The following is a 24535-nucleotide window of genomic DNA, read 5'->3' as shown; positions in this document are numbered from 1 at the left end:
TCTGTGTTATTAATCGACAACTATGTAATACCACCTCTATTCACATTCTCCTTATATCATAAGACACATAGGATGGCTTCCTCCCAAAGTGGAATCAGATTTTGGTGTGCAAGAGATATTTTGATAAGGCCTTTGCTTTGTATTTTGCACCGATGGGAAGCTGTTCAATAAGAGAAGTAGAGAGTTGCAGGGACAGAATGGGAAATATCGTGTTTAAGGATATTTAATATTGCCCTGGAAAGTTAGAATCTATATTTATCTCTTTTAGAGAGATCCCTTTTGATATGTAGCAACTTCAGCTTCCACTACCAGTTTCCACCTATGTGGTATCTCACTTTCTTGAGGGGTTGGAGTCTGTGTTTGCAGGAGAGGGGAACAATCTGATCTGCAGCTGAAGTCAGCACTCGGAACATGTGCAGTGTTATAAAATCATTCGCTCTTTCTGTGAAATCCTCAAATATGATGCTGATATGCTCCTCACACACACAAAAAAAGAGAGGAAATTAAAAAGCCCATCTTTAGAATACGGTTTTGAATAGTGTGCAGTTAATATGCGATGGAGCTGCACATAGAATATTTACTTTGAATAGTTTTTCATTAATTGTACGCCAGTTAACCTGATTTAAAAATAGCAAGTGATGAAGTTAAGTTAGCAATTTAATAAAGTTCTCTTAACATAGAGGTCTGTGTGTTTGTATAGTTTCCTGAGCCTTTAAAAGCAGGCTGGCAGGTATGTTATATCAGCAACACATGGTTCATCAGCAACATCTGATTCAATCCATTGCCAATGGATCGGAGAGGTGTTGGAGTAACTTGATGCGAGCTAGAACTTGGCATGCTTCCACAAAAAAGGGCTGACAGCTGATGGAGGTATCCGGAGATAGATAGCAGGCGGAGTCTTAAGCTTCTGAGCCTCTTTCACAACCCAAAAAAGCCTCGCCAGGTGGTGGGCAGGACTCTTGTGCCTGTTTCTCCAAGATTGACATCTTCTGCCTAGTTCAAGCCAATGTGATTCCTCTAGTGCCCATCCCAGTCTCTCTTTTTCGGATATTCCCTCCTCCTGCATCTTTTTAGTGCCAGGCTGTCACGGTCAAGCTTCTGAATTCTTATTTGTCACTCCACACTACTTTCATGATCCTTTAGTTTCCTTCTTTCCTTTTCCTTTCTTTGTGCCTGTCTCTACTTGCTCCAGTCTCCAAACTCGCTTGGAAAGATCTGGTTTTGTAGCCCTGGGCTGGATGTGGAGCATGTGCACTTTTTTAGGAACATGTTGAAGTCCACACAAGAGCAGAAAAGAGATGGAGCATGGTCGGTTACTTGCTGGAGATGATGCATGTACACTTTGATCAGTGCCAGGTGGCAGAACATAGTTGTTTTGGGAACATGGTGCATGTCCTGCAGCCAACATCCAAAAACTTCAGGGGGATCAAGGAGCGCTGGCTCTGCGTGGGCTGATACATGTTCAGTTTGTCACTTGGGAGTTGGTAAGGTCTAGAAGATACTTCCTAGTTGCACAGGGGACAGTGCTGGAGTCCCTTCACACAGGAGAGATTTAACTTTGAGGCTGCATGATGCCTCTGTTGAGCGTACCTGTGCTGCAGTGGGTTTGGGGTTTTTTGGACACCAGAAGAATTGTAACTAAATGCTGTCGTTTGCCATGTTGAGCATGACGTTTGGATATTGGGCATTTCGCTGCATTCTACTACTTTCTTTTTTAAGGTTCGGAAATTTCAGAAATTTGAGCATAGGATTAAGAAAAACTAGAAATAATGTGATTCTTTGTAAACAGCACACATCTCCATTTTCTAAAAGCATCTCTTCAATTTTCTCTCAGGTCACCATATCACTGCTACAGTGATTTGGAGAAAGATACTTGCTCTAGTTACCCACTTTCTCACCTTCCCTGCATACTTCAATATACTGCAAATTGTTGGTGTTTTAGTAAAGGCTTAGTAATTTCCCCATCATCCTTCCCCTTATGAATACTGAGTGTATCATCAAATGCAGATGGGAAATCTACTTGATTATTTACATCCAAGCTTTTACACTCAGTGCCATTATCACACAAAGACTGGCAGAGGATTTGAAAATAGTTTATATGAGGATACCCTCGTTTCTAGCTACTGAGCATTACTATTGTATAAACTCAACCAAATGGGAAATTAAGATTATATGTTACATGCATTAATGATTGTTGTCTTGTTTGGAAGTCCACGTTGGCTTAAGTAGTTTTATTTATGTGTACATAGTATGTTTAGAAATACATTATTATATCTATATATTTATACATATCTATTATATATCTATATATCTACTATATTTTATGTTTATATTTTTATATTTATATGTAAAAATAAATCTATATTTATTTCCTGTATTTATATGTGTATTGTGTATACTTAGCACATCTTGGAAGTGAGAGAAGCATTTCTCACTAGAGAGCTGAAATACTGTCATACCTTCTGCCAGGTGATTGATCAGAGTTATTTGTTATGAATAAAAGAGGAGTTATATTCTGTTTACGATGCTCTCACACAAGACTTTGCCAGAAGGTCTGTGTTTCTGATTAGAAGCTGTGTTGATATGCTGCTGGTAATATAAGTACAGAATGGTCTTTTGAGTCACTATGCTTAGCTTCCCTGAGAGGTTGTGGTGATTACTGTTTCAGGCTTGTATATATTGCACATTAAGAGAGGTTATTTGGAAAGTGAAATAATTTTTTAATTCCTTTTTCTTCTTCTTTACACAGAAGGTGAAAGAGCTTTACCGTCAATACCAAAGTAAGTTTTACGCTTTCTTTTTATTTTATGTAGTGAAAAATAGTTTTGCTTAAGTGACACCTTGGGACTTTTTATACGTGCTTAATTTTTATTGTTGCTTTTGGATTCTAGGACAAATAGCAGGCAATCACTTGGGACTGCGGGGCATAGATGACTGACAGCAGCATTAAACTATAAAGATACCAGAAATAAAATCCGTGGGGAAGAAGTTCATAATGCATCAATAATGTATGACAATAACAGAAGTAGGATGTTTTGGAAAAGACTTGACTGGGCTTCAGGCCATTTATTTCCGGTCCATAAGTAAATTTAATTATAGGAGTAAATTTGATTACAGGAGTGATGCTAAACAGTCCTCATATTGTCACTTCAGTCTCTCTGTGAGTCAGCCTACAGTGTTTTTCTTTCCTATTTGTCCTCTTTTCTGCTTATGCAAATATAGAAAATATTTCTTTTTTTCCCTATCATAAATCTTTCATGTCTCCTTTTTTAAATTAAATTTCTATAATGGGACCAATCTGAGTTGAAATCTCTAGGTATGACTGTAATAAAGAATATCACTTATATGGCAGAGAATTTCTCATCTGTTTTTTAAAAAATATAGTAATGCAGAAAAAATCTGCTCCGATAATAATTGTAGATGTGTAGAAAATCCTAATCTGTGTCATGCAAATAGATCTGAATTCTTCGTTTCTGCATAGTTTTATTGTGATATTCAACCCAAGGTACGATGAGACATGCTATCAGCATCTAATAATTCGTATTTAATGTGTGCTAATACATCTCTCTGCATCTTTCTCTGTTCAGAGCCTTCAGGTAAATAAGAAAAGATTTCTAATTTGACTGTCTGAACTATGAATACTCCTTACCTTGTTGGAGTTTGTGGTCCCTAACGCAGTGATAGCAAGCCTGTTAATTCTTTCTGCTGATTTTTTGCCCACCTAATATTAATGCCTAGATCTCTGTCCTGTCTGGCAAGTTGTGATGCTTGTCTACCCTTTCCAAGTGCATTGTGGCTTCCTAAAATACAGTCTGTTAACCGGCTTCTTTGGAGTCTGACTGCTTCATCAATAGTCACATTTCGACCCAATTTAAAGCTGAATCTCATCAGATTGTTTTCCTTGAAGCCCTATCAGGTAGCATCACTAATATTGAGTAGCAGGAGATGATGGTTGAAAGACCACATGAAATGTAGCTTTTTATATTATCTTATCTCTTCCTTTTTTTCTTACTGGAGGAAGTCCAAAACTATTATTATTACTACTATTTTACCCTTTGGATGGAGTATGGAACATGATTTATTCCTGAAATCAGCAAGAAACAGGCCACGTAGATATTAGTGGTAGCTCTTCCTTTGCATGTCCTGCTGAAGTCCATGCTAGCCTAGCTTTGTCACAGTGCAGAAAGAGAGGAGTTAAAATGCAGGGAGGAAAAGGAAATGAAAGTCGAGTCTGGAGGCAGTAAGATTGGTAAATGCAGTGTGCACTCATAGAGGAAAGGAGAATTTGTTCTTACTTAAACAGATACAACTGAGGAACACAGCATAACCTTCTAATTGCATACATTTCATCTTACTCTTGGTTTTGTTTTTCCATTGTAGGGATTTCTGGGATAAAGTAAGGTTTGAAGGAGAAGCTTATTCCCATTTTGAGGACAGTTTACCAGAACTGGATTAGTACACCCATGTCTCTATAAACAAGAGCACCACATACGCTCTTAGTCTGACAGTAGAGGAAGGGTCTTATGTCAAATGTATAAAAGTACTAGCCAACACCATTGTGTATCTGGAAGGACTTGCTTTGGGCAGGTGAAATTCCAGATTTTTCACAGCACAAAGTGCAGTACTCTTTTGCTCTCTTGCCATTAAAATTATATATGTACATAAAAAAATACTGGAACAATTCATTGGAATTTGTGTTAGTGATAAACTTCTATAGCTAAATAAATTAATTATTTTTCTATGTCAAGTAAATGAAGAAACCGATTTAAAATTCTTTTACAGGATAAGTCATCTTACAGGAAAAAAAAAAATAAATCATATTTTCTATTTCCAGCATGATAATGAAAGCAGATACACCATCAAATTGCCTGCACTGGCAATGTTTAGGCATGCACTGCTTGATTTTAAAAGTTTTTAAAACTCAGGTTTATCTTTTTCTTGAAATTCACTCTGTGGTCAAGAAGTTGTTTGCTAATTAAAATGGTAATGCCTTCTCTCCACTCCTCCCTTAGCTGGGTTGAAATGGTAGATTCCTTTCTGACTTTGCTCCCCCTCAAAAGCTGTCGCTGTGGCAAATGGATTGGCCCTGCTAATTACAGAAGGTGCCCTGTTAGGATGAATTCACAGCGTATGGGACCGTGAAGAATGTACAGCATTCAGCGATTCAAACCTCTCTTTTACAGGCTGGCCAACAATGAGAAGCAAGGAGTAAGGTCACACACGGTCTCTGTATCAGGTAAGGCTTGTAAAAAAAAAATAAATAAGCGAGTTTATTTTTAAAGCTAGCAGATGTTCAGGCAGATTTGCATTTGCAGTTAGCTCGTTTCGTGCTTCGTGGCTGTTGACTTTCCCCAAGACCATAGCTGTGCTGCTTTTGTAGTGGAATTTGTAAAGGGAAACTTTTTCCAGCTATCCTTCCGTGTCGTGTTGCTCGTGAGAGCAGCCCCGGCCGTGCAGTACAGCAGGGCCAGGCTACTTCAAAGCAAGGCTGTCAATATTCCCGCTTGGCTTTGTAATCAAGTCGGCTATCTCTTAAATTACCTGAGGATGTGTTAATTATGAGGGAGTAGCTTTGGAAAGTGAAAATAAGCAATTAAATATTCATCATCGCCTTGCTGAACGAAGAAACTGAATAGCTGTTTTCTTGTAGCTGCTGTTCAGATCAAAGCACTTAAATTTTTCCTATTGAAAATCACAAGTTAATTGAAGGGTTGAGCAAGTGAGGTAGTACGTGCTGTCTCTGCAGCTTATAGGCGTCTAAGATTTCCGTTAGTTACTGTATTTTTTGTGTTGTTTTAAGTTTATATACTCGAGAAAGAACAGTTTTCTTTTACAGATTCTCAGAACAAGTCCTTTTGAGGGATCGAGTCAGTGTCTCAGTAGGAAGTGCATTTCTGAATACTTACACATGACATTTATAATGGAGGTTTGCAGTGTGGAAGTGTACTAATATTGTGATGTGTCCCTGTAGTGTTAGAGTGCTTGGCCACAGACTTCAGGAACAATTACTGTGACCCAGTGGAGTGTCCATCCTTAACTTACAGGGAGGCTGCAGCCCCACTTTTGGGAGTTTTGCAACCATTTAGGGGTACATACTCAGAAAACTTACAAAAAGGAGAAAAGATGCATAATGTTTGATTTCGTGCTTTTCAGATTCCTTTCCCTTACCCTTTTCTAAAGATGCTTAAGATTCACCCCTGGCATAAGAAGCCCATGTAGACAGACCTTGTGCAAGAAAATAGGTGAGAAGATCTGGAACTCAAATGTTTATCGAATTGCAGACATGTAATAGAGCTTCATCAGTTAACATTCACTCTCAAATAGCAGCTCTTGCTCCTTCATCAAGCAAGGTTTTGGGGCACAGAGGTAGATAAGCATGAAGCATGATAGGCTTCTCTCTTGATTCATACCTGTGTGGGTTATTTTGGCTGCTAGAAAAAGTGGAAACGACTAGTGCAGGGTTTTTTCATCACGTCACTCTACAAAAAAAAGTTAATCTCTAAGGAAAAAACACACTGCCCCTCAAATTTCCACCCTTTCAATTTTTGGAAGACCACTGATGTACTTTTATTATTGAAAAAGTGTATGGTGGTAAATACTTAATTCACAATCCTTTATTGCAGTCACTTCAACTTTGCAAATGCAGGTATTCTTTGCTTGATATCTTGTATCTGAATTAGTGTCGTGTCTCACACCACAGACTTGCTCAGAAAAGTGGTTTGATGTTAGTTGTGATACCCCGTACCTCTGGTGTACAGGGCGTCACATGCAGAAGAATGATAGCCAAACAAGAGCATAGCATCTAGCAAAATCCAGGAGAAACAAGTAGCTGGAGATGAGCCAGTTGTTCCAGTGGGCATCAAAGAAGCTGTAAGGCACAAAGCTGCCTCGTAACGACATAAGCAAACCAGGCAAATTAATCCAGCAAATGTCCCTCTGCTTCTTTCCAGTTCCAAAATCAAAACCAATTAAGTATTTTTCTTGTAGTAAGGTATCTTATTTAAAGTATCTCTCCCCAATGAAAATCTTAAAGTATCTTTCCACAAAGAAACCATTGTGCTTGGGTTCCGTACCGTGTTACTAGCTGTTGGAAACACTGACATAATACTGGAATGATTCAAACCGTTGCATTTATAATTCAGTCTCAAGGATTTGTTCTTCTTTTTAATAAGAGCACAGACAATCTTGAACTTTTTTTGTGTTTGATTTGGTTTTGCCCCCAACTTCTTTGAAGTCCATCAAGTGTGGATGTCCAGACATTGGGTTTAACCCATAGCCAGATCGTTGAGGTAAAGTTGCACGATAATAAGGGTTTTTTTTTTCCTTAAGGGAGTTGTCTTCTGTAAAAATCTCCGAGTTACCCTAAGGAATCAATTCGTTATAAATGAGGTAATGCTTCGTGTAGATGCAAAGAAGTGCCACTGGTGTTGTCAGATGTAACTGATACATCATATGGAACAGCAGAGGCAACAGATGTACGTAATGCTCGGTTAACCCGGGACTTACAGGTCAGCAGAGTCTGACAGCTGACAGCATCCAGTGCGAAGCCAGCTGTGGATGATGCTATCTCGGTTTGCAGAATAAGAGCTTTTCTCTGGTGACATTTACATGCCTTAGAGCGAAGGACTTCAAATGAGATGAGGCTTTATAACATTCGGACAGCTGTAATGTCCTTCGTGCCTTTGATAGTTTAAATCATCAATTAATTCTCCTCTTTGTTTGCAGTGAGACTCCTATTCTTTATTTAGACCTCTCCCAATGCTAACACTAAAGAGCAAAAATCATAAACAGGCATTCAGCAGGAAAATCAAGCAGTCAGACACATTGGTAGCATTAAACCCCATATTTCAAAAGGAAATATGCGAGCCCCCCCTCCACAATTTGGAAGCAGCAGTAGCTGAAAGCCAGTGTGGAACATGATGTAGTGGTCGAAAAGTTCAGGCATTTGTCTGAAGTTTTACAGGTTTGAGATTGAACTTGTTAATGAAAGACGTCTTGTCTTGCTTTCTGAAATGTGCTTTAAGCTACCTTGAAATATTTCTGGTCTAGTAAAATGAAAACTTGTTCTTTCCAAGTGTTTCAGTATTCCAAGGCATACAAAGATTGAAGGTTTCTAAATACAAATTTTATTTTTTTTTTTTGCTCTGACTTTGAATAAAGACCTTTTCAAACTAATGGAGGGTGAAGTTGGTTCCAGGAATCTAAAGCAGGAGATTGCTGGACCTGGGAGCCAAGAAACGTTCTCTTATGGCTGTGTGTCACTGAACCAGCTTTCACCACACACCTCTTACTGCATGCGTTTTTTTTTCTGTTTGTTCTTCTATTCTTTGTCTGTCTTGCCTTTAAATTAAATGTTTCTTGCAGCAGGCATTATCTTTTATTATGTGCAAGCAAGATGCCTACCAGATTTCCCCCAGTTTTTAAGCATAGTAATAATTTTATTTGTCAAATTTTACATTTCTGTGTGCGTGTCTGCATGTATTTATATATAAATATAAAAAGCCCAATTAAATCTGAGTGGAATTTCAGATTTTTTGATGTTTTGGATTAAATTACTGTGACTCACCAGAAGCGAGTGGTGTTCTAGCTGATGGATAGTCCCAACTTTTATCTCCCTCTCAGTTTATTTCTTCCTTTCACATTAAAAAGGAATTCTTTGTACTTGGCCGAGAGCGTGCACTCAGGAAACAGTAAGGCTAAGCTATTTGCTGTGTGCAAATAGTACATCTAATTTGTAAGAAGCAACATAGGACTTTACTATGATTTTATTGACTGGGTTTCCTGCTGTTTTGCTTGGAGTCACCTTATTAAATGCTTTACTCTAGTCCACAGAAACTTACTTTGGCCAGCAGTTTGTTTTGAAATAGCAACCATTAGCCTCAGCAAGGTGATGCACGTATTTCCTGATAGACATATTTCCAAAAATAATAAGTTACCCAGTCAGTTATATATTATAAGAAGTTCTTCATAAAATGGAATCAATAAAGCCTTAGTTAGCTTGCTCCGCTCTGACATAAATCCTTCCTGACAAAGTTCTTCGGTTTCTCCTACCCCATCCTTGCTCACGTAAATATGAATAGGAAGAAAAAATATCAAATGATTGTATGCCGTAGCTAATCGTTGTGCTTCCTTTGCACTAGAAAATTCTCTGGCCATAAATTCTTCGAGTTGTAGCTCCAATGTTGCATTATGTGCTGAGCTACAGAATAGGGCAGAATACATACAGACTGTGGGTGGACTTCCAGAAACACAGAATATCCTGAGCTAGAAGGGACCCATGAGGATTATCAAGTCCAGCTCCTGGCACCACACAGGTCTACCCAAAAATTCAGACCATATGACTGAGAGCACAGTCCAAACGCTTCTTAAACTCTGACGGGCCTGGTGCCATGACTACATCCCTGGGGAGCCTGTTCCAGTGTGCGACCACCCTTTTGGTGAAGAACCTTTCCTGATATCCAGCCTGAACCTCCCCTGTAGCAGCTTGACACCATTCCCAAGGGTCCTATCGCTTGCCCCTAAAGAGAAGAGATCGGCGCCTGCCCCTCCGCTCCCCCTCATGAGGAAGCTGTACACCGCCATGAGGTCCCCCCTCAGCCTCCTCTTTTCCAGGCTGAACAGGCCAAGGGACCTCAGCCACTCCTCATACATCTTCCCCTCCAGACCCTTCACCATCTTTGTAGCCCTTCTCTGGACACCCTCCAACACTTTCACATCCTTTTTTTGTACTGTGGTGCCCCAAACTGCACACAGTACTCGAGGTGAGGCCGCACCAGCGCAGAGCTGAGCAGGACGATCCCTTCCCTCAACCAACCATCGATGCTGTGCTTGATGCACCCCAGGATAAGGTTGGCCCTCCTGGCTGCCAGGGCACACTGCTGACTTGATCATCTTGAAGGCCTCCTCCAGAAGCCAAGACTGGCATTGGGATGTTCTGGTGCTGCTGAATAAAACGATGTGGCTGTGGGGAGGGAGCAGTGACTGGAGAGGTGATGGCAGGCACCGACACAAGGCGCAGGCCTGAAGGTTTGCTTTGAAGGAGATATACTAAAAGTTCACTTAAACTATGCCTGCATTAATAAATAAATAAGTAAATAAACAGGATATAGTACAGTTTATCTATGAGACAGACTTCCAGTTGGCTATCTAGAACAAAATGAAACGTAGCAGGAGCCAACTGTCAAAACAAACAGCAGAGAAGAAAATGCTAAGTGTATTTACCTGATTATATTATTATGACAATTAAAAATGTTCTTAATGAAGACAGTGTCAGCATACAAAAGGGCCAGGATAGCTGTGAACGATGAAGGCTGTTCACAAGCAAAACTGTGAGCAAGGATGGAAAGACAAATAAGATTTTATTAAATCACTTCTGTTTGCAAAGCACAGTGCCTGCCCTGTGTGGTGATTCCTGTGCTAAAAATGAAGGTGTGCCCTGTGCTCAGCTCTGAAGGAGTTTCTTGTGTAGGGCTTACATTGCCTAGTCCAATTTGAATAAATTGATAAAGAGAAAAGGTGTTCTTTGCCCAAGGTCGTAAAGTTTTTGTTTTGTTTTGTTTTGTTTGCATGCTGATTTTATCAAATCAATCCAAAAAGATAATGCTGAAAAGCGCACAGAATTTTTTAAGATTAAAAAAAATATATACCTTGCTTCTTTTCATTCACAAAAAGACCAAAATGAACTGTGGTGACACTCTAAGCTGATTTCTTCCCTGTCAAAGCCTAGGAAGTTATTGCACTGATTTCATCGACCTGTAGCGTTGGTTAAATTTCTTCCCCTCCTGTGCTCCTCCTTTGCGATCCATTCTCTTGATTTGAGCAGACATTTTTGTATGGCAAGAAAAACATCCCATGCATTGTTACTTTTTTGTTTGTTTGTTTTATTCTTTATGTCTAAGCATACTTGCTTTGACAAATACATTGATGTTTCTGCTCTGTGGTACTTGTTTTACTTCAAAAACCTTGAAAATGCATAGATTTCTTTCTTTCACAGATTTTTCTCTGGGGTTTTCTCAAACTGGTTCAGGAATATGTGACTAAAATAGAAAGGGACATTACAATATCCAGCCTTCCAGTGCTGGATATCCTAACGAGGAGCTCCAGGAGCAGCTGCCCTCTCGCCTGATGGCTCCCTTTGGAGAACAGGTTACCATGTACAAAGTGTTGTGGCCTTCTTGAGCACAGTAATTTTAGTGAATACTTAGAATTTGGGAGAGGAATTAAACAAAAAAGGAGTCAGGTGAGGTCTGTTTGCAGCAACATTTCTAAGCTTTATGGGCATCAGTGTGGAATGGCAGAAATCTGTCTAAGTACCATTCATTTCAACCAGGTACTCTCAAGGCTCCTAAAAAAGAGTTGCAACTTCTTTTTGAACTTAAAAATGAATCTTTACCAAAATAAACTTTTTCCTTAGCTAGACTGAAGATGCAGTAAGTTTAAGACAAAGCATTCTGGATTTAATCTGGCAGAATAATTGCACAAGCTATAAGCAGTGGATCATAACCACAAATTTTCAAACGCAGGAGACAAGTTGATCTGAGCATCGCTACTCATCGGGGCATGATGAAGTCAACCCACCTTTGTTATTTCAAAAAGAACTTCATAAGAAATGGGCTGGTCAGGTTTCCATCAGCTTCTGCCACCCATGTGCTGGTGTAGGAGTGACAACATTGCAGCGCTTCAGGCTCGGAATTAGCCTTGTAGCCTGAGCAGATGGGTCGAGTTGAAGCATCTCTTCCCTTTGAGACAGCTCGCATTGCTTCCAGCGACTCTATACCTGTTCTTGTATTTCAGTGCAGTGTATCATGTTCCTTCATTCTTATTTCAGTACCTTTTCAGCAGCCTCTAAAGATAGCTGTAGTATTTCTTCCTTCTATTTGTGGATGTCGAAAGCTTTGTTAGGAACGTTACCCTTAGGTTTGTGCGCATGAAATTCAGCGTGCAGCCTCCACATTGGACAGTGAACACACTTAATGCAGCTCTAAAACATCCTGCACATCATCCCTCAAGCTCCAGCCACAAAAAAAAATGAGTGTAAGACAGTGCTTTTTGCATAAATACAGCTGCTTCGGTGGTTTGTAGGTTTCCAGACTCTATTGAAAGTGTCAAGTTTTTAAATAAAATCAGCTGTAGTTCTGCCCTTAACTGGGCCTTGCTCGAGTGGTAGCTGTGAGGGAGTCTTTGGTTGAATGGATTTTTACATCACCTCTCCTATTTCCTGAGATAGAGGAGAGAGGGAAAGGATGAAAGCAGAGAAGAGTGCACAGATGCCAGAAATAAGAGGAGCAGCTATCCTCAGGTTCTTAGCATCTTGTTTCCTCCTTTCTCACCTTGTGAAATCCGCTTTGTATGCTCTCAGAAATCTCTCTCGTCATGATAAGCTCTTTGCTAATTCAGTGCAGTGTGATGATGAAGAAAGGGGGACTGTGCTGAATACCTCTTGGCAAGTGAGGTCTGCACTGGCAAGAAAACTCAGCGACTGATCCCATTTTATAATATGTGTCAGTGGGACAGAGTAGCATAGTGCTTTTCCTTGTTCTGTGTCACCGTGATATGTGAAATACCTGTTTTGTGTAAAGTTTTCCCTGTGTCTAGAAAGTCAGTACATGCATGTTTTGGTCTGGTGACTGCCACTTAAGTCAGAATTTAGCTACAGCACCTTCTAGGAAAACTTAGGGAGCTTGCAAAAGTGCATTACACGTTTGGGATGGACGGCATCTGCATTGTGAATGAGGAGGCGTATGTAGCTGGCAATTTTTTATTTATTTTTTAATAGATTCTATTTTAAAAAGTGAAATGAAAATGGCTTATTGCTGTAGAAAGGAATTTGTAGAAAAATAACAAATGTGCCTTAGAGTTCCATGAACATTTGTATATCCATTTTGCGTATAGAGAACTGTAACGTAAACCTTTTATTTTTATGTTCATTCGTTGTAGATGTTCTCTCCGCTCTCTTTTCTTTTATTTCCAAATAATTTGTTTCTGTTTTTCTCTTTTCTTTTCTTGCCTCTTTGTAAAGGAGTCAATCACTGTCAGCATAAAGTAAAGAAAGCCAAGCGCTTTCTCCCTTTCGTCTTCTGTTCCCATGAGCCGCCGCCTAAGGGTACTGCACTGCTCTTTGTATAGGCTGCCTTATTAACCCAAAAGCTGAAATACTAACTCGGTTACTGTTGTTTTTTTTTTAATTTGTTTGTTTACTACTTTAGCCTCAGGCAAACAGAGTTCCAAGAATAATTTCATTAAATTTCTGCTACCCCTTCGTCTCCCATTGAATTGGATTTTCCTGCAGTCGCAAACTTGCCGGTCTCCGTTTTAGTAGGGGACTTTGTTTTAAACATCGTATGCTACGCTGACAAATTACTCATATTTTTATTTGTATAGCTCTGCGGGCCCCGTCTACCCTCGGTGGGGTTTTGTCGATGTATTTTTCCTTCGTTCTTGGAGCCCTGATGCAGCATGCTCATGAATGAAATAGAATAGCAACAGTAAGCATCGGCTCAGATCACTTTGAATTAAATACTGAGTACAGCGATGCTTGTGGCTGCACACTGGTTCAGCACTTGGGCTGGGCTGGTTTGGCTTCCTTAGGGGTAAGAAGAACCAGAGTAACGAGGGCATTTCTTTTCCAATATTTTCCTTTTCTTCGTAGATAATGTCTAAAGTACATCAGCTTGTGCTGCGGGGATTGGCGTGGAGTAGTGTCATTACCAGAAATGCAGGCTGTGGGGCTCGTTTGCATAACTGCACTATGCTCTGTCTAATTAATACTTAAATTAGAGGGTGTTTCTGATGTCTTAGCGATAGCACAGGAGTGTCCTTCCTTGGAAAGTGTCAGCACCAACTCTAGTTACCAGCAGCCCTATGTGTATGTGCAAAGCCAAACTGAAATGGCTCATCTGGCCGTAGGAGATCTATTTTGTAGCAAAATTTTGAATTATAGCAGAATTTGTCATTTCTGAACAATACCTTAGGAGTACTAGTTCCACTCCTGGATTTAATTTTTGTGTAATTTTGTGCTTGAAAGTCGTTAACTCTGTTTCGTCATACAAGCTTCTCAGGACATGTCTTTATCCCTTGGGTTTTAGGTGAGAAGTCTTAAATTCCGCTACTTTTCTGGTTTCTCTTGAGTCAGGTATATAAGATAACTGCAGTCTGAATACTTTTGGATTACTCATGAATTTAATAGTGTATTTTCCCCTCCCCTTCTCTCTGTCCCTTCTCTCTCCCCCTCTGTTTTTCTCTCTCCTTGCATGCCACCTGGATCTGCAGATGAAATTAGTGGGGACGGTAATATGTTTTCTAGTCTGTGTGTTACTAATATGCAATATGCAACTCCTACATCCACATACCACTCAATGCGCATTTCAGTAATCAATTTTATACACGTTTTAGTATTAAAAAGCAGTTCTGCATTGGACATTAGCCGATAAACATCGTACCTTACAGGCTGTGCCACTAACCCTTTCTGCTAAACTGGAAACGAAAAAGGAAAACCCATTTCAGACACGCAGGGGTGTGGTATTGCATGCGTTTGCAAAGGGAGCTCTGGCATGATGCAAAGAAAGTTTCTAGCTTTTCAAGAGTGTCCATTCAGTTTGATTTACATGGTTATATCACAGATCGGGTTTGGTCAATGGCTGTAATACAGCATGGGAAATGAATCCACAAAGTGATGCTTTAAAGGCATGGTAGCATCAAAGTGCTCGGTGGTCCGCTACTGCTCCTTGCATTAAAGAAGCTATACGTGAGGGATTGATTTAGATTGAATTTATGAAATATTAATCAGGTTTCAGCTACTCAATCTACCGATTTTTAAGACATTTAATATTTTTCTTCAAAAGTTTGAAACTGTGGTTATAAAATATTATCCTCTCTAAACATTTGAAGTCTTTTTTTTTTTTTTTCTCCTGGAAATATTCGCTTGCTGTTTTTTAGCAACAACAAAAAAAGTTTTTAGCTGTTTTTCTAAAGGATTTTATCTGATGGAAAAAAAATCAAACTGATAGACTGGTGTATGTGTCTTTATTCTTATAAGTAGGAGGCACTGCTTTTTATGTTCTTTTAATTTGCAAAAGAAGGAAATGAGAAGAAATAGAGAGAATGTCTTGTGGCCTTTCTCTTAGTAAACTGTCAAGGGGGTGTATTAATTCTCATCTGCTTTCTCTCTTTCAGATATAAATCATGTTAAGATAATACTAGTTATTACTTAGAAATAGTGATGTGTTTCTTAAAAACTCAGTGTTTCATTTCTGTCATAAATTCAGAAATTGTGTTTCAGATACTAACCTTGCGTTGATTTTCATTGGTGTTTACCTTTTAAAAAACAGGGGCTCTGAAAAGAGAATAAAAATCATGAGAAAAAGAATTTCAAAGAGGTTAAAATAAGGGATGAGCTATTATGGATGTAATACTGATTTTTTTTCTACTCTTTAATAAATACATTCAGTTTAGTGAGGTTCAACTTGGCTCACACCCCTTTATCACTGACACTCTGTTTGTCCAAAAGTAGCCTGCTCATTTCCTTCACTTGGAATAATCCAAGCCTGCAGATCCTTACCCAGATGGGTTTTGCTGTAGACTCCGTGGATTTTGGACCATCTCTTGGCAAACATGGTCGTGGTCTTACCAGGCTTGGTTCTCATCTCTTCCCAAGTGACTGCAGTCGTGGGGTAAAGCAGCAAGCGAGGGAGGTTGGTTACCCTTGGTGCAGAGCACTTGGAGCACATCACCTGGATTGAATTCACCTCTAATTCCAAGAAACGATGCCAGACATGGATTGGAATCGTTTTTGAATTTATATTATCATTATATATCCCCCTCCAGAGTGTTAAATGTATAATAAGAAATACTTAGTTAATTGTATACATTTTATTTATTTGGATTGGCTACGAAGACCCTTTTCATTTCAGGACAGTTTTGTCAGTGGCTCAAAACCACGTAAAGTGCTCTGCAGTGTTCTCTTAATGCTTTTATTAAAAATAAACTTCATTAATTTAAAACGGGGAGGTGAACAAGCCAAGTCATTTATCATATTTTATAAGCACTGTCCCATAACCTAGTGTGACAGATGTTTTCTTTTTCTAGAGAAGTGTGGCACCACACTTTCTAGGCTTTTAAAATTCTTCTTGAAGATGTTTTTATATTTCTTTCAGCCCCTTTTTTATACATATATGAAGAATTCTTCGGTATTATCCTCAAATAACAGCTTGTAGTAGAGAACTAAAACCATCTTGAACAATATTGCAAGGAGGCAGAGTGATCCATCCCCATCACAGTGGTGTAACACTGATGTTTTCTTTCAAGCGGATGCTTTTCGGATCAAGCAGGGGCTTTTCTGCAAAAACACCAGTTTATATTAGGAGGAAAAAACATACCAAGAGATCAGTGCCTCTGGGGTATGCTGCCTGTTCAGACTTGTGCGCTGTCTTCAGATTTCATTGAATTTTCATTAGGTGGCCCTGTTTTGCAGTGTCCTAAATTGAAATTGCCTAGCACAGATTCAAATGGCATAAAATTTCCTGATTCTGTTTTTACGAGACATGGTACAGGTGTTTGACAGAGAAATCGCTTTAATTTTATTTTAGTAGTACCAAGTTAGGATCATAAATCTCCACTTAATTCTCCATTTAATTACTGAAGTGTGTTGAACTTGAGAGGTTGCAGGGACCTCTAGTTTCCCAGTTTTTGAGTATTTAGTTGGTCTGAAAGCTTTTTTTCTTGTTTATCTACGTGTAAAATATTTAGGGGCCTTGCTCTGGTTTCGGAAGTGGCTTAATTTGGTTGAGCTGAGAGCTGCTGCCAAAAGGGATCATCCAACCTTTGCTTTGTCCCACTCACCATTCAGAAACCTTATCTTTAGAGATGATGCAAAGGACGTGTAGGAACATACGTATGCTCCAGGGCAGAAGGGGAGAAAAGGGGAGCGAATCTTGCTTTTCAGAGGCAGCCCAACCAGAGGCAGCTGAAACCAACCATGAAAACCTGAGACTGGACTTGAAATTGCTCGATTTTGAGAATTTCTGTGCATTTAAAGTTGGTGAATTGAATGTGTCTGGCAGTGAGTAACCATCTCACTGCTGCGGATTGGTTTTGTAACCTGGAAGAGTTTCTGACCATTAGGACCTCCACTCACTGGAAGAAGCTCTTTAGAGCAAGCCAAGGACCTTCTGATAGGGCTTGACACCATTTAGACCATTTTGGGAAGTGGTGACATAAAAGCCCTAAGTCCTAAACAGAGGAAAAAATACTGACATTTTTCTGAAAACTTTGAGAATTGGGCGTTTTCACAAGCAGTCCATGAGATGCCGGTTCTTGACAGCAGAAGTGATAGTGAAATTTCTGCTAAACAAAGGAAATTGAGAGTGATACAATGAAAATGGGTCTGAGGCAAGAGCGTGACCTAAAATACCTCGAAGCTCCAAGAGAAATTGCTCACGTTGCCCCACTGACAGCGGGTAGATGCTGCCCTGGAACATCTTTACTGGCTGTTTTGCTTGTTTGACACCAAATACTAGCAAGCTACTATTCACACTTTTATTGAAGATGAAGCAATTTAATCCATTAATGATGTTTTATCTTTCCTGTGGTGGGATTTGCTGTTAGAAAGGTTTTCTTCTGAAGTCAACAGTTGAGATTGGTTTCAATGACAGAGCTTAGACTTTTCTGAATCCGAATGAATCTTCCTTTTATTCCTTGGTGAATGCATCTATGTGACGTGGTATAATTGGCAGGGGTCATTACCATACCATAAATTATGCATGAGCAAGTTTTATTCACGCTATTGTGAATGCGTCCCGGCGCTGTTGAAGTGGGGGGGGGGGGGGGGGTTGTCGCATATCACCCTTGATAAATTGGAGGTACTGTTTTGGAGAACTGTTTTCATTTTTTCCCCGAAATTCTTCAATTCCTCCCTTTACAGAAACAGATGACTATGCAGAGATCATAGATGAAGAAGATACGTATACAATGCCATCAAGTAAGTATGGGACTTAATAGGAACTTTTTGTCTGGCAGTTTCTTTGGTTTAGCAAGGAGTGAATCTGAGATTTCATGCTTAGTATGTGTGCAAAGAAACTGTTCTCGATGATGTTCTGAAAACTCAGTTTCAGTGTCTTTCAAGTTCAGGTTATGAAGCAAACAAAAACAAGTTCTTCAGTAGTTTTTTGCTGATGTCAGTGACTTCACAGAGAACTGCCTTTTATGTCTCAAAATACAGAATTTTTATGGTGATGCTGAACACAGTGCACAAAGAAAGATCGGATAAGATTTGTTTAATAAGGGCAAGGAATTTGGAAAGCTGCTGCCTAATGCTCTGTAACTGCTCCTCATCCTTGCTCTGTCTCAGACTTGCTGCTCTCTAATTCCTTGGTGAAAAAAAAGTTGTCTGTACCACATGCAATTTTGTTAAAGATGAAAGACTTGGGGAACAAAAACAAAAATGCAAAGTTCTTCTGAGTCTTTATCTTTGAAAGCAAAAAAAAGTCATGCGTTAGTCACTGCAAAGATTTTCTTATGGCGTATTTGAATTAAGGTATAATATTAAACAGTCAGGGTTAGCTCATTTAATAATTGGCAATCAGTTGGTGCTCAGACCTGCAAAAACGTCAGGTTTGGCTAGCATAAAAGGGGAGGGTGGTGGAGCTGGTACCATGTTCTGCTGAAGAATGATGAACATATGGAAGGATTTCTGCAGGTTTCCATGTGGCAGGAATGCTCCATGATCACTCCAGTGTTCGCAATATAGCATACTGCTGTGGAAAATATTTGAAAAGCAAGAATATATGTTTTCCAGAAATAAACAATGTGTTTTGAATGTCTTGCAGTAAGTCACTACATGAATCTACCAAAATAATTGCAGGAGCAAAAAAAAAGTACTGTGATAAGTTATATCCTTTATTTTTTGTGAACATATTAACTCTGTATGATTTTTTCAAAAAATCTTTTCATTTAAACTCTCGTGGAAGTAATTACTTGTGGTCCCAGCCCTGGATGATGCTAAACACTTAAGTGTGCCTTCAATTCGAAGCCCATAAGGTGGGCTGTTGGAGAGAAATTCATGAAGTGAAGCACTTTGCTTGGATTGAAGTGGGTTCAAGTGTTCAGCTCTCGCAGGACTGAGGCAGTAGGATCACAAGAACTGACCCGTGACTTCTGCTAATGTGAACTTAAAATTGCATCAGTATATTTCTTCTTTTTTTTTATTGTTAACAAATGTTTGTCCTTGCTTTGATTTCAAGAAGCTATATCTAAGTAAGCATTTGATTTTTCTCTTAATTGCACTGCAGAAAGCTATGGAATAGATGAAGGTAACAGGAGACCCTTTCCCCATCCCTGTATGCTTGCAGTTTGGAATGATGTGGAATTTTTAAGTTTCCTATTCACTTTCATTTAATAAACATTTATTTCTAGTTAAACCAGCTAGCTTTGGGATTTTAAAGAGGAAAATGCAGTACTTAAAACAAGAAATGAAAAAGGCATTTATCATTGTATTACCCAGCTCTAGGTGACGTTATTTCTGTAGTGTTAATGAAGACAATCAGTCATGAAGTCCTAAGCTGGTAGATTATATTTTTTTTCTCTCTGAATAAAAGAAGTAGAGGTGAAAACATATACTGCACATGCTTTTCTGCTATTCCTGAAATATTTTTCCATGTCTGCTAGAAATTAAATTGCAAATGAAGTAATTCAGTTGCAATTGATTAAATGTTTTGCTGAAGTACCGAGACATTTTCATCAGAAATATTCTCAGTCTATTAAACAATGGAGTTAACAAAATTGCATAAGTTGCAAAGCATTATATCAATTTTACTCCAATTACACACTGATGGTGGTGTAGTGCACTCAAAATTCTGCTCTTTCATTTTATCTTTGTTTGCCACGCTCTTGTTTCTGTATTTTTTTTTCTTGCAGTTACCTCTTTAAAAATTCTCCTGGCTCATTTGATGGTTCCAAGATCTAAAATATCACATAGTGGAGTTCTCTTAAACATACAAAGGCACGTGGGCTAAGGCTGTATTTATTATCGTCTGCATTGCCCTAGGCTGTTTGTGTTCTTTGTCTTTTACGAGCTATAATTAAGAAAGATTTAATTACGTCTATTGCAATGAAATAAATAATGCATAATAGTTCATTAACAGATTAGATTTCACAATTCCTTTTACACTGCTTTGATTCAAACATTTGTTTAAGAGGTTTCCACTGTGTATATGGTATTTTTATAGGTTGGTGTGCAGCAAGTGTTAATCTTAGTTATTCATATGAGACATTTGAGTGACTTACTTTGAGTTTGGTATCTTGTGGATTGTTCATTTGCTCTTCATCGGAGATCTGATGTTTTAAGTGCATTATATTCTTGTAGCCAGAGATTATGAAATTCAAAGGGAGAGAATTGAGCTGGGGCGCTGCATTGGTGAAGGACAATTTGGAGATGTACATCAAGGAGTTTACATGAGTCCGGTAAGCCTTATTTTGGAAGTAAATCACAGACAAACAAAAAGTTTCTAGTTTAAATAAATAAATGTATGCTTCATATGCCTTGGACTGTGTCTTCCAGAACACAAGTACATGTTGACTCTGTGGTTTATCAAAATAATCAGCATGTAGTGCATATTTTTCAGTTTTCAGGTATGTAAAAAAGGAGCTCCAGAGTGGCTTCTCTGCTCCGATATGCCTAATTTTTTTTTACAGATATGGAAACAAATCAAAAATGCTAAATAAATTATTCAGGTCCTTATCGAAGCCACTGGCAGAGTTGGAATTTTGCTTTTAAACCCCAGCAATACACTTCTTTATTTTGAGTGTGTCCAAGCATGGGAAGCATGCACGTACCTCTGGCCATACTCCACTGTGGGATATTCAGTGCTCTAGAACTTGTTCAGAAGTTCAAAACAGTATCAAAAGTTGTGAAACCTGAGCTGGGTTTAGGTTCAGTGTTCAGTGCAGAAGCTGCCATTTGTGTCAGGATAAGGTAATCTAATTTAATCTCACTGTGCTGAAATACAGAGGAGAAATTGTAGTCTGTTATGCTGGAAGGGCAGCAGCCTACAACAGAGGGACAGTAACATTGAAAAATGTCTGTTTCGGCAGTAAGCATCTCTCTCTTGCTCTCTAGTTTGTATGTTAATAAATCTACCACTTTTTCTTGAAAGAAAATGCTGTCCACTTCTATTATTTTTTTGTCTAGGAAAAAAATTGGTTTTGTTAAGTTAGTGTGTGTCTGGCAGATTTTTGAAACTGATGACTTTCTTTCATGAATTTTTGACCACATACAAGGAACTTGAATATATAAAGGGAAAATAGTAAGGAACCATTACATTTTTATGCAGTAGTCATAGGCTGAAACGTAAACTTCTGGAAGAAATGGTACAGCAGGTAAAAGATCAGATGCAATAACGTGATAGCCTTCCCATCTTTGTATGTATTCAGGTCACATTAAAAAAAAAAAAAAAGGGTGATTTCTGGCATCTCATTCTGTTAGCTCAAATTCCAATCTGAAAATCTTATTTATCCTTGTTCACTGGACTTGTAAAGTTCCTACTCTATTGATTGTGCAGCATCCACATCTTCTAGAAAGCTGCTTTTTACTAAGAATTCCCGAAATACCACAACCAGCCTGCATTTATAGCATGCTGAATGAAAGATGTGTGCGCACATATACATCCAGGATCCTGTTGCTCAGGTGTAAGCTGTTTAAATAAGATCATCTTTAAAGATTTCTTTGCTCTGGAATTAAGCCAAAAGTGTCATTTAAAACGGTGATGTTTGCTGCTCACTGAACATTTTGGTACCTGTCTGTTAGATCCTCGCTGTTTTGGCTCCTTATCCAAAAATAAAGCATCAGCAAAACCCTGATAAGAGTCCTCTTTCTGTATGTTGTTGTGCTGCGTATCTGGAGTCTTTGCTGGCTGCAGGCACTAAAACTCTGCCTTTTGATGTTACTACTGATATGTAAGACATTGAAAAACTCTGTCTGTAGCCCCAGGAGAGAGGGATTGGTCTGGCAGGGCTTCAGAGAACTCTTCCAACCCTGATCGTTGGATCCTGATTTCAGAAGGGAATAAAATCTTCATTTACCACCAGTTTTTCAGTCAGCTTATGGGCACGTTTATGTACGAGAGAAGATTTTTGAGCAACATTTTCATGCAAAGGCAACCCGAAGACCTGTGTTGTGACTGACTCTTAGCAAACGGACATGAAGCCTGCAAAATACAAATATTATTCTAATTCTGGTAACACTTGTGTATAAAAATGGATTTAAAATAGCAAAGGATGTGGGGACACAGGACAATTCTGTGAGTGCTGGGCTCTCACAGGCCTTAAAAACCAGGCGAGGACATTGGTCTACCCTCTGCCCTTTTGGGGAAAAGGTGGTGTGTAATTTTCCCATTAGAATCATGGAATCGAGGCTGAAAAAGACTTTCAAGATCATCTGGTCCAACCATCCCCCTACCACCGATGTCACCCACTAAACCATGTCCCTAAGCACCATGTCTGACCTCTCCTTGAACACCCCCAGGGATGGGGACTCCACCACACAATTCCCAATATGAAGGAAGTCATCTAAGGCCCTGGTCAGGCCTGGATCAGGATTAATTTTAAAACACTTCAGCTGCTTTTAATCCATGAAGAATTCATCAGAGTGACATTTTAGCATGGCGTGGAGCAGTGGGGATGTGCCATGTTGCTGTGCTGGAAGAGCTTGAGCTACCTGTGGTGGAGCAGCTTCTGCTGGGCCCCTGCAGAGCTATTCTTGTGAGAGCTAGGGATACACGAGCTTTCCGGTTTGTAATGCAGGTTACTCACTTGATAAATGAAGATTTAAACTTTTAAAATACCATTTTCTAAGTAAATCGCAGTGTTTTGAATTCTACTGAAGCTCAAATGCCTAAAGCTTCTTTACAAAATAAAAGGCACTTAGAGCTTCTCCATGCTGTCTGGGACTCAGAAAAGGAGTGTTTGTAGAAGACACGAAAGGAAGAGAAGATGAAAGATGCCGCCTGAGCCAGGAGGCCTCCTTTGGGCTTTCTTGGAGCTTCCCATTTTTCTGTATTCAGAGGATAAGCAATCAGATGCTACAATCTGTTTCTGATTTTGAATACATGTGTTGGGTTAAATCGGTTCTAAGCTCTCGATGTAACTGATTGTAAAGCTAATTTATAAAATATTTCACTTCCCTTTGTAGTTGGAGCTCAGCTGAAAAGTCCAATTAGTATGCATCCTGTTAGCAGGCTGCTTAATAGGAAGGATTGGAGTCAGTCAGAATTACAGCCAGTCTTTTCACTGCACAGCCACAAACACTCCTTTATTTGGCTTTCCAAGTTGCTTGCTTGCAGAAGCCAAGTGTGTTTTTCAAGCATGTATCTACTTGTTTTCCTTTGCTTTTGCTAAATATGCTCAGTTTACTCTCCTCCAGTAGCCCTGTAACACTTATAGCACTACTCACTTAAATCAGTCATCTTTTATCACAATTTTTGTTTGAATATATTCTAAATCAGATGAAATTTTCCAAGGCTCATTAGATATAAACACACACTAAGTGTCTTGCTTATAGTAATGTTTTATCATTGATGTTCGCAAAATGAATTTCTTAACTAAAGTGCTAGAATTTTACAGGACTTAGCTTTTGGTGGACTGTATTTCAGTTATTTCTAATTAATGTGTTTCAGGAAAATCCGGCTATGGCTGTTGCAATCAAAACTTGTAAAAACTGCACCTCAGACAGCGTTAGAGAAAAATTCTTACAAGAAGCCTGTGAGTATTAAATTATTTCTTTCGGGGTAGCTTCTGTAAATGGTCCTTGGAAAGATTTTGCAGCCCTCTGTGCCAGAAACTTCTGATACTAATTTGAATGTTTTGTTAATGTACAACATGAGCTTTGTTCTCTCCTGCAAAATGTGCCAGGAAGACTGCTTTATTTCCTGGCATTGCCTATGTATATGATTATATGTGGCTTATTTGATTTTTCCAAGTTGCACAGTGATATCTGACTCCTGGAAGACTTCAGAAACAGTTTTGCAGTGTCAGAGATCTGATCTTCTATTTTTTTCTCCTCAGTGAAATTTAGAAATAAAATCAGGTGGCATTTGTTTCAGTGTGTCCTCCTACCTTTAGAAGGTCAGGTTGTTGTTCTTGTTAACAAAGTTGCTAAGATGTTAAGTCTAATACTTACCTGTTTTGAAATTTCAGAATTAAAAATTGTAGTAGAATAAACAAATTTTCTAAATAATTGCCCACAAATATTGCATTCCCCAACTAATGTCTTTCACACACGAGGAAGGCTTTTCGTTGAGAAGAATACTTACAGAAAACGTTTGTAAGAATATTGTAGGTGCTGATTTCCATCATGTTTGGCTTTGTAAGTAAATTATGATATGAGACATAGACCTTAATTTTTGCCTGTTATCCTCCGCTATTACATATCTATAAATCTTGTAAAAGCATTGTGTTACAACAGTAAATTAATTGGTTATGCCAGATGTTACTGTATTCTCTTACTCAGTAGCCTTTTGTTTACAGATTTTTTAATTGTTCAGAAAAA

At 38.9% G+C, this 24535-nt stretch overlaps 1 protein-coding gene across 11 annotated transcripts in view; it reads left to right on the top strand.

The window, feature by feature from the left end:
- PTK2 (protein tyrosine kinase 2) overlaps window positions 1-24535 on the top strand; it is a 191577-nt gene that overhangs the window by 132132 nt on the left and 34910 nt on the right. For 8 of the 11 annotated variants that reach the window (XM_084282052.1, XM_084282050.1, XM_084282051.1 and 5 more), the window contains 7 exons: window positions 2750-2780; window positions 5184-5236; window positions 13019-13102; window positions 14269-14286; window positions 17918-17974; window positions 20357-20454; window positions 23664-23748. In XM_084282052.1, the coding sequence (XP_084138178.1) occupies window positions 2750-2780; window positions 5184-5236; window positions 13019-13102; window positions 14269-14286; window positions 17918-17974; window positions 20357-20454; window positions 23664-23748 (426 nt within the window). Of the gene's footprint in view, window positions 1-2749; window positions 2781-5183; window positions 5237-13018; window positions 13103-14111; window positions 14132-14268; window positions 14287-17917; window positions 17975-20356; window positions 20455-23663; window positions 23749-24535 lie in introns of those variants that run through there. The other 3 variants (XM_084282049.1, XM_084282047.1, XM_084282048.1) reach the window with 3 other exon arrangements.

The sequence above is a fragment of the Netta rufina genome (assembly GCF_964035555.1).
Source record: "Netta rufina genome assembly, chromosome: 2".
NCBI lineage: Eukaryota > Metazoa > Chordata > Aves > Anseriformes > Anatidae > Netta > Netta rufina.
This window is presented reverse-complemented; position numbering and strand designations above follow the sequence as displayed.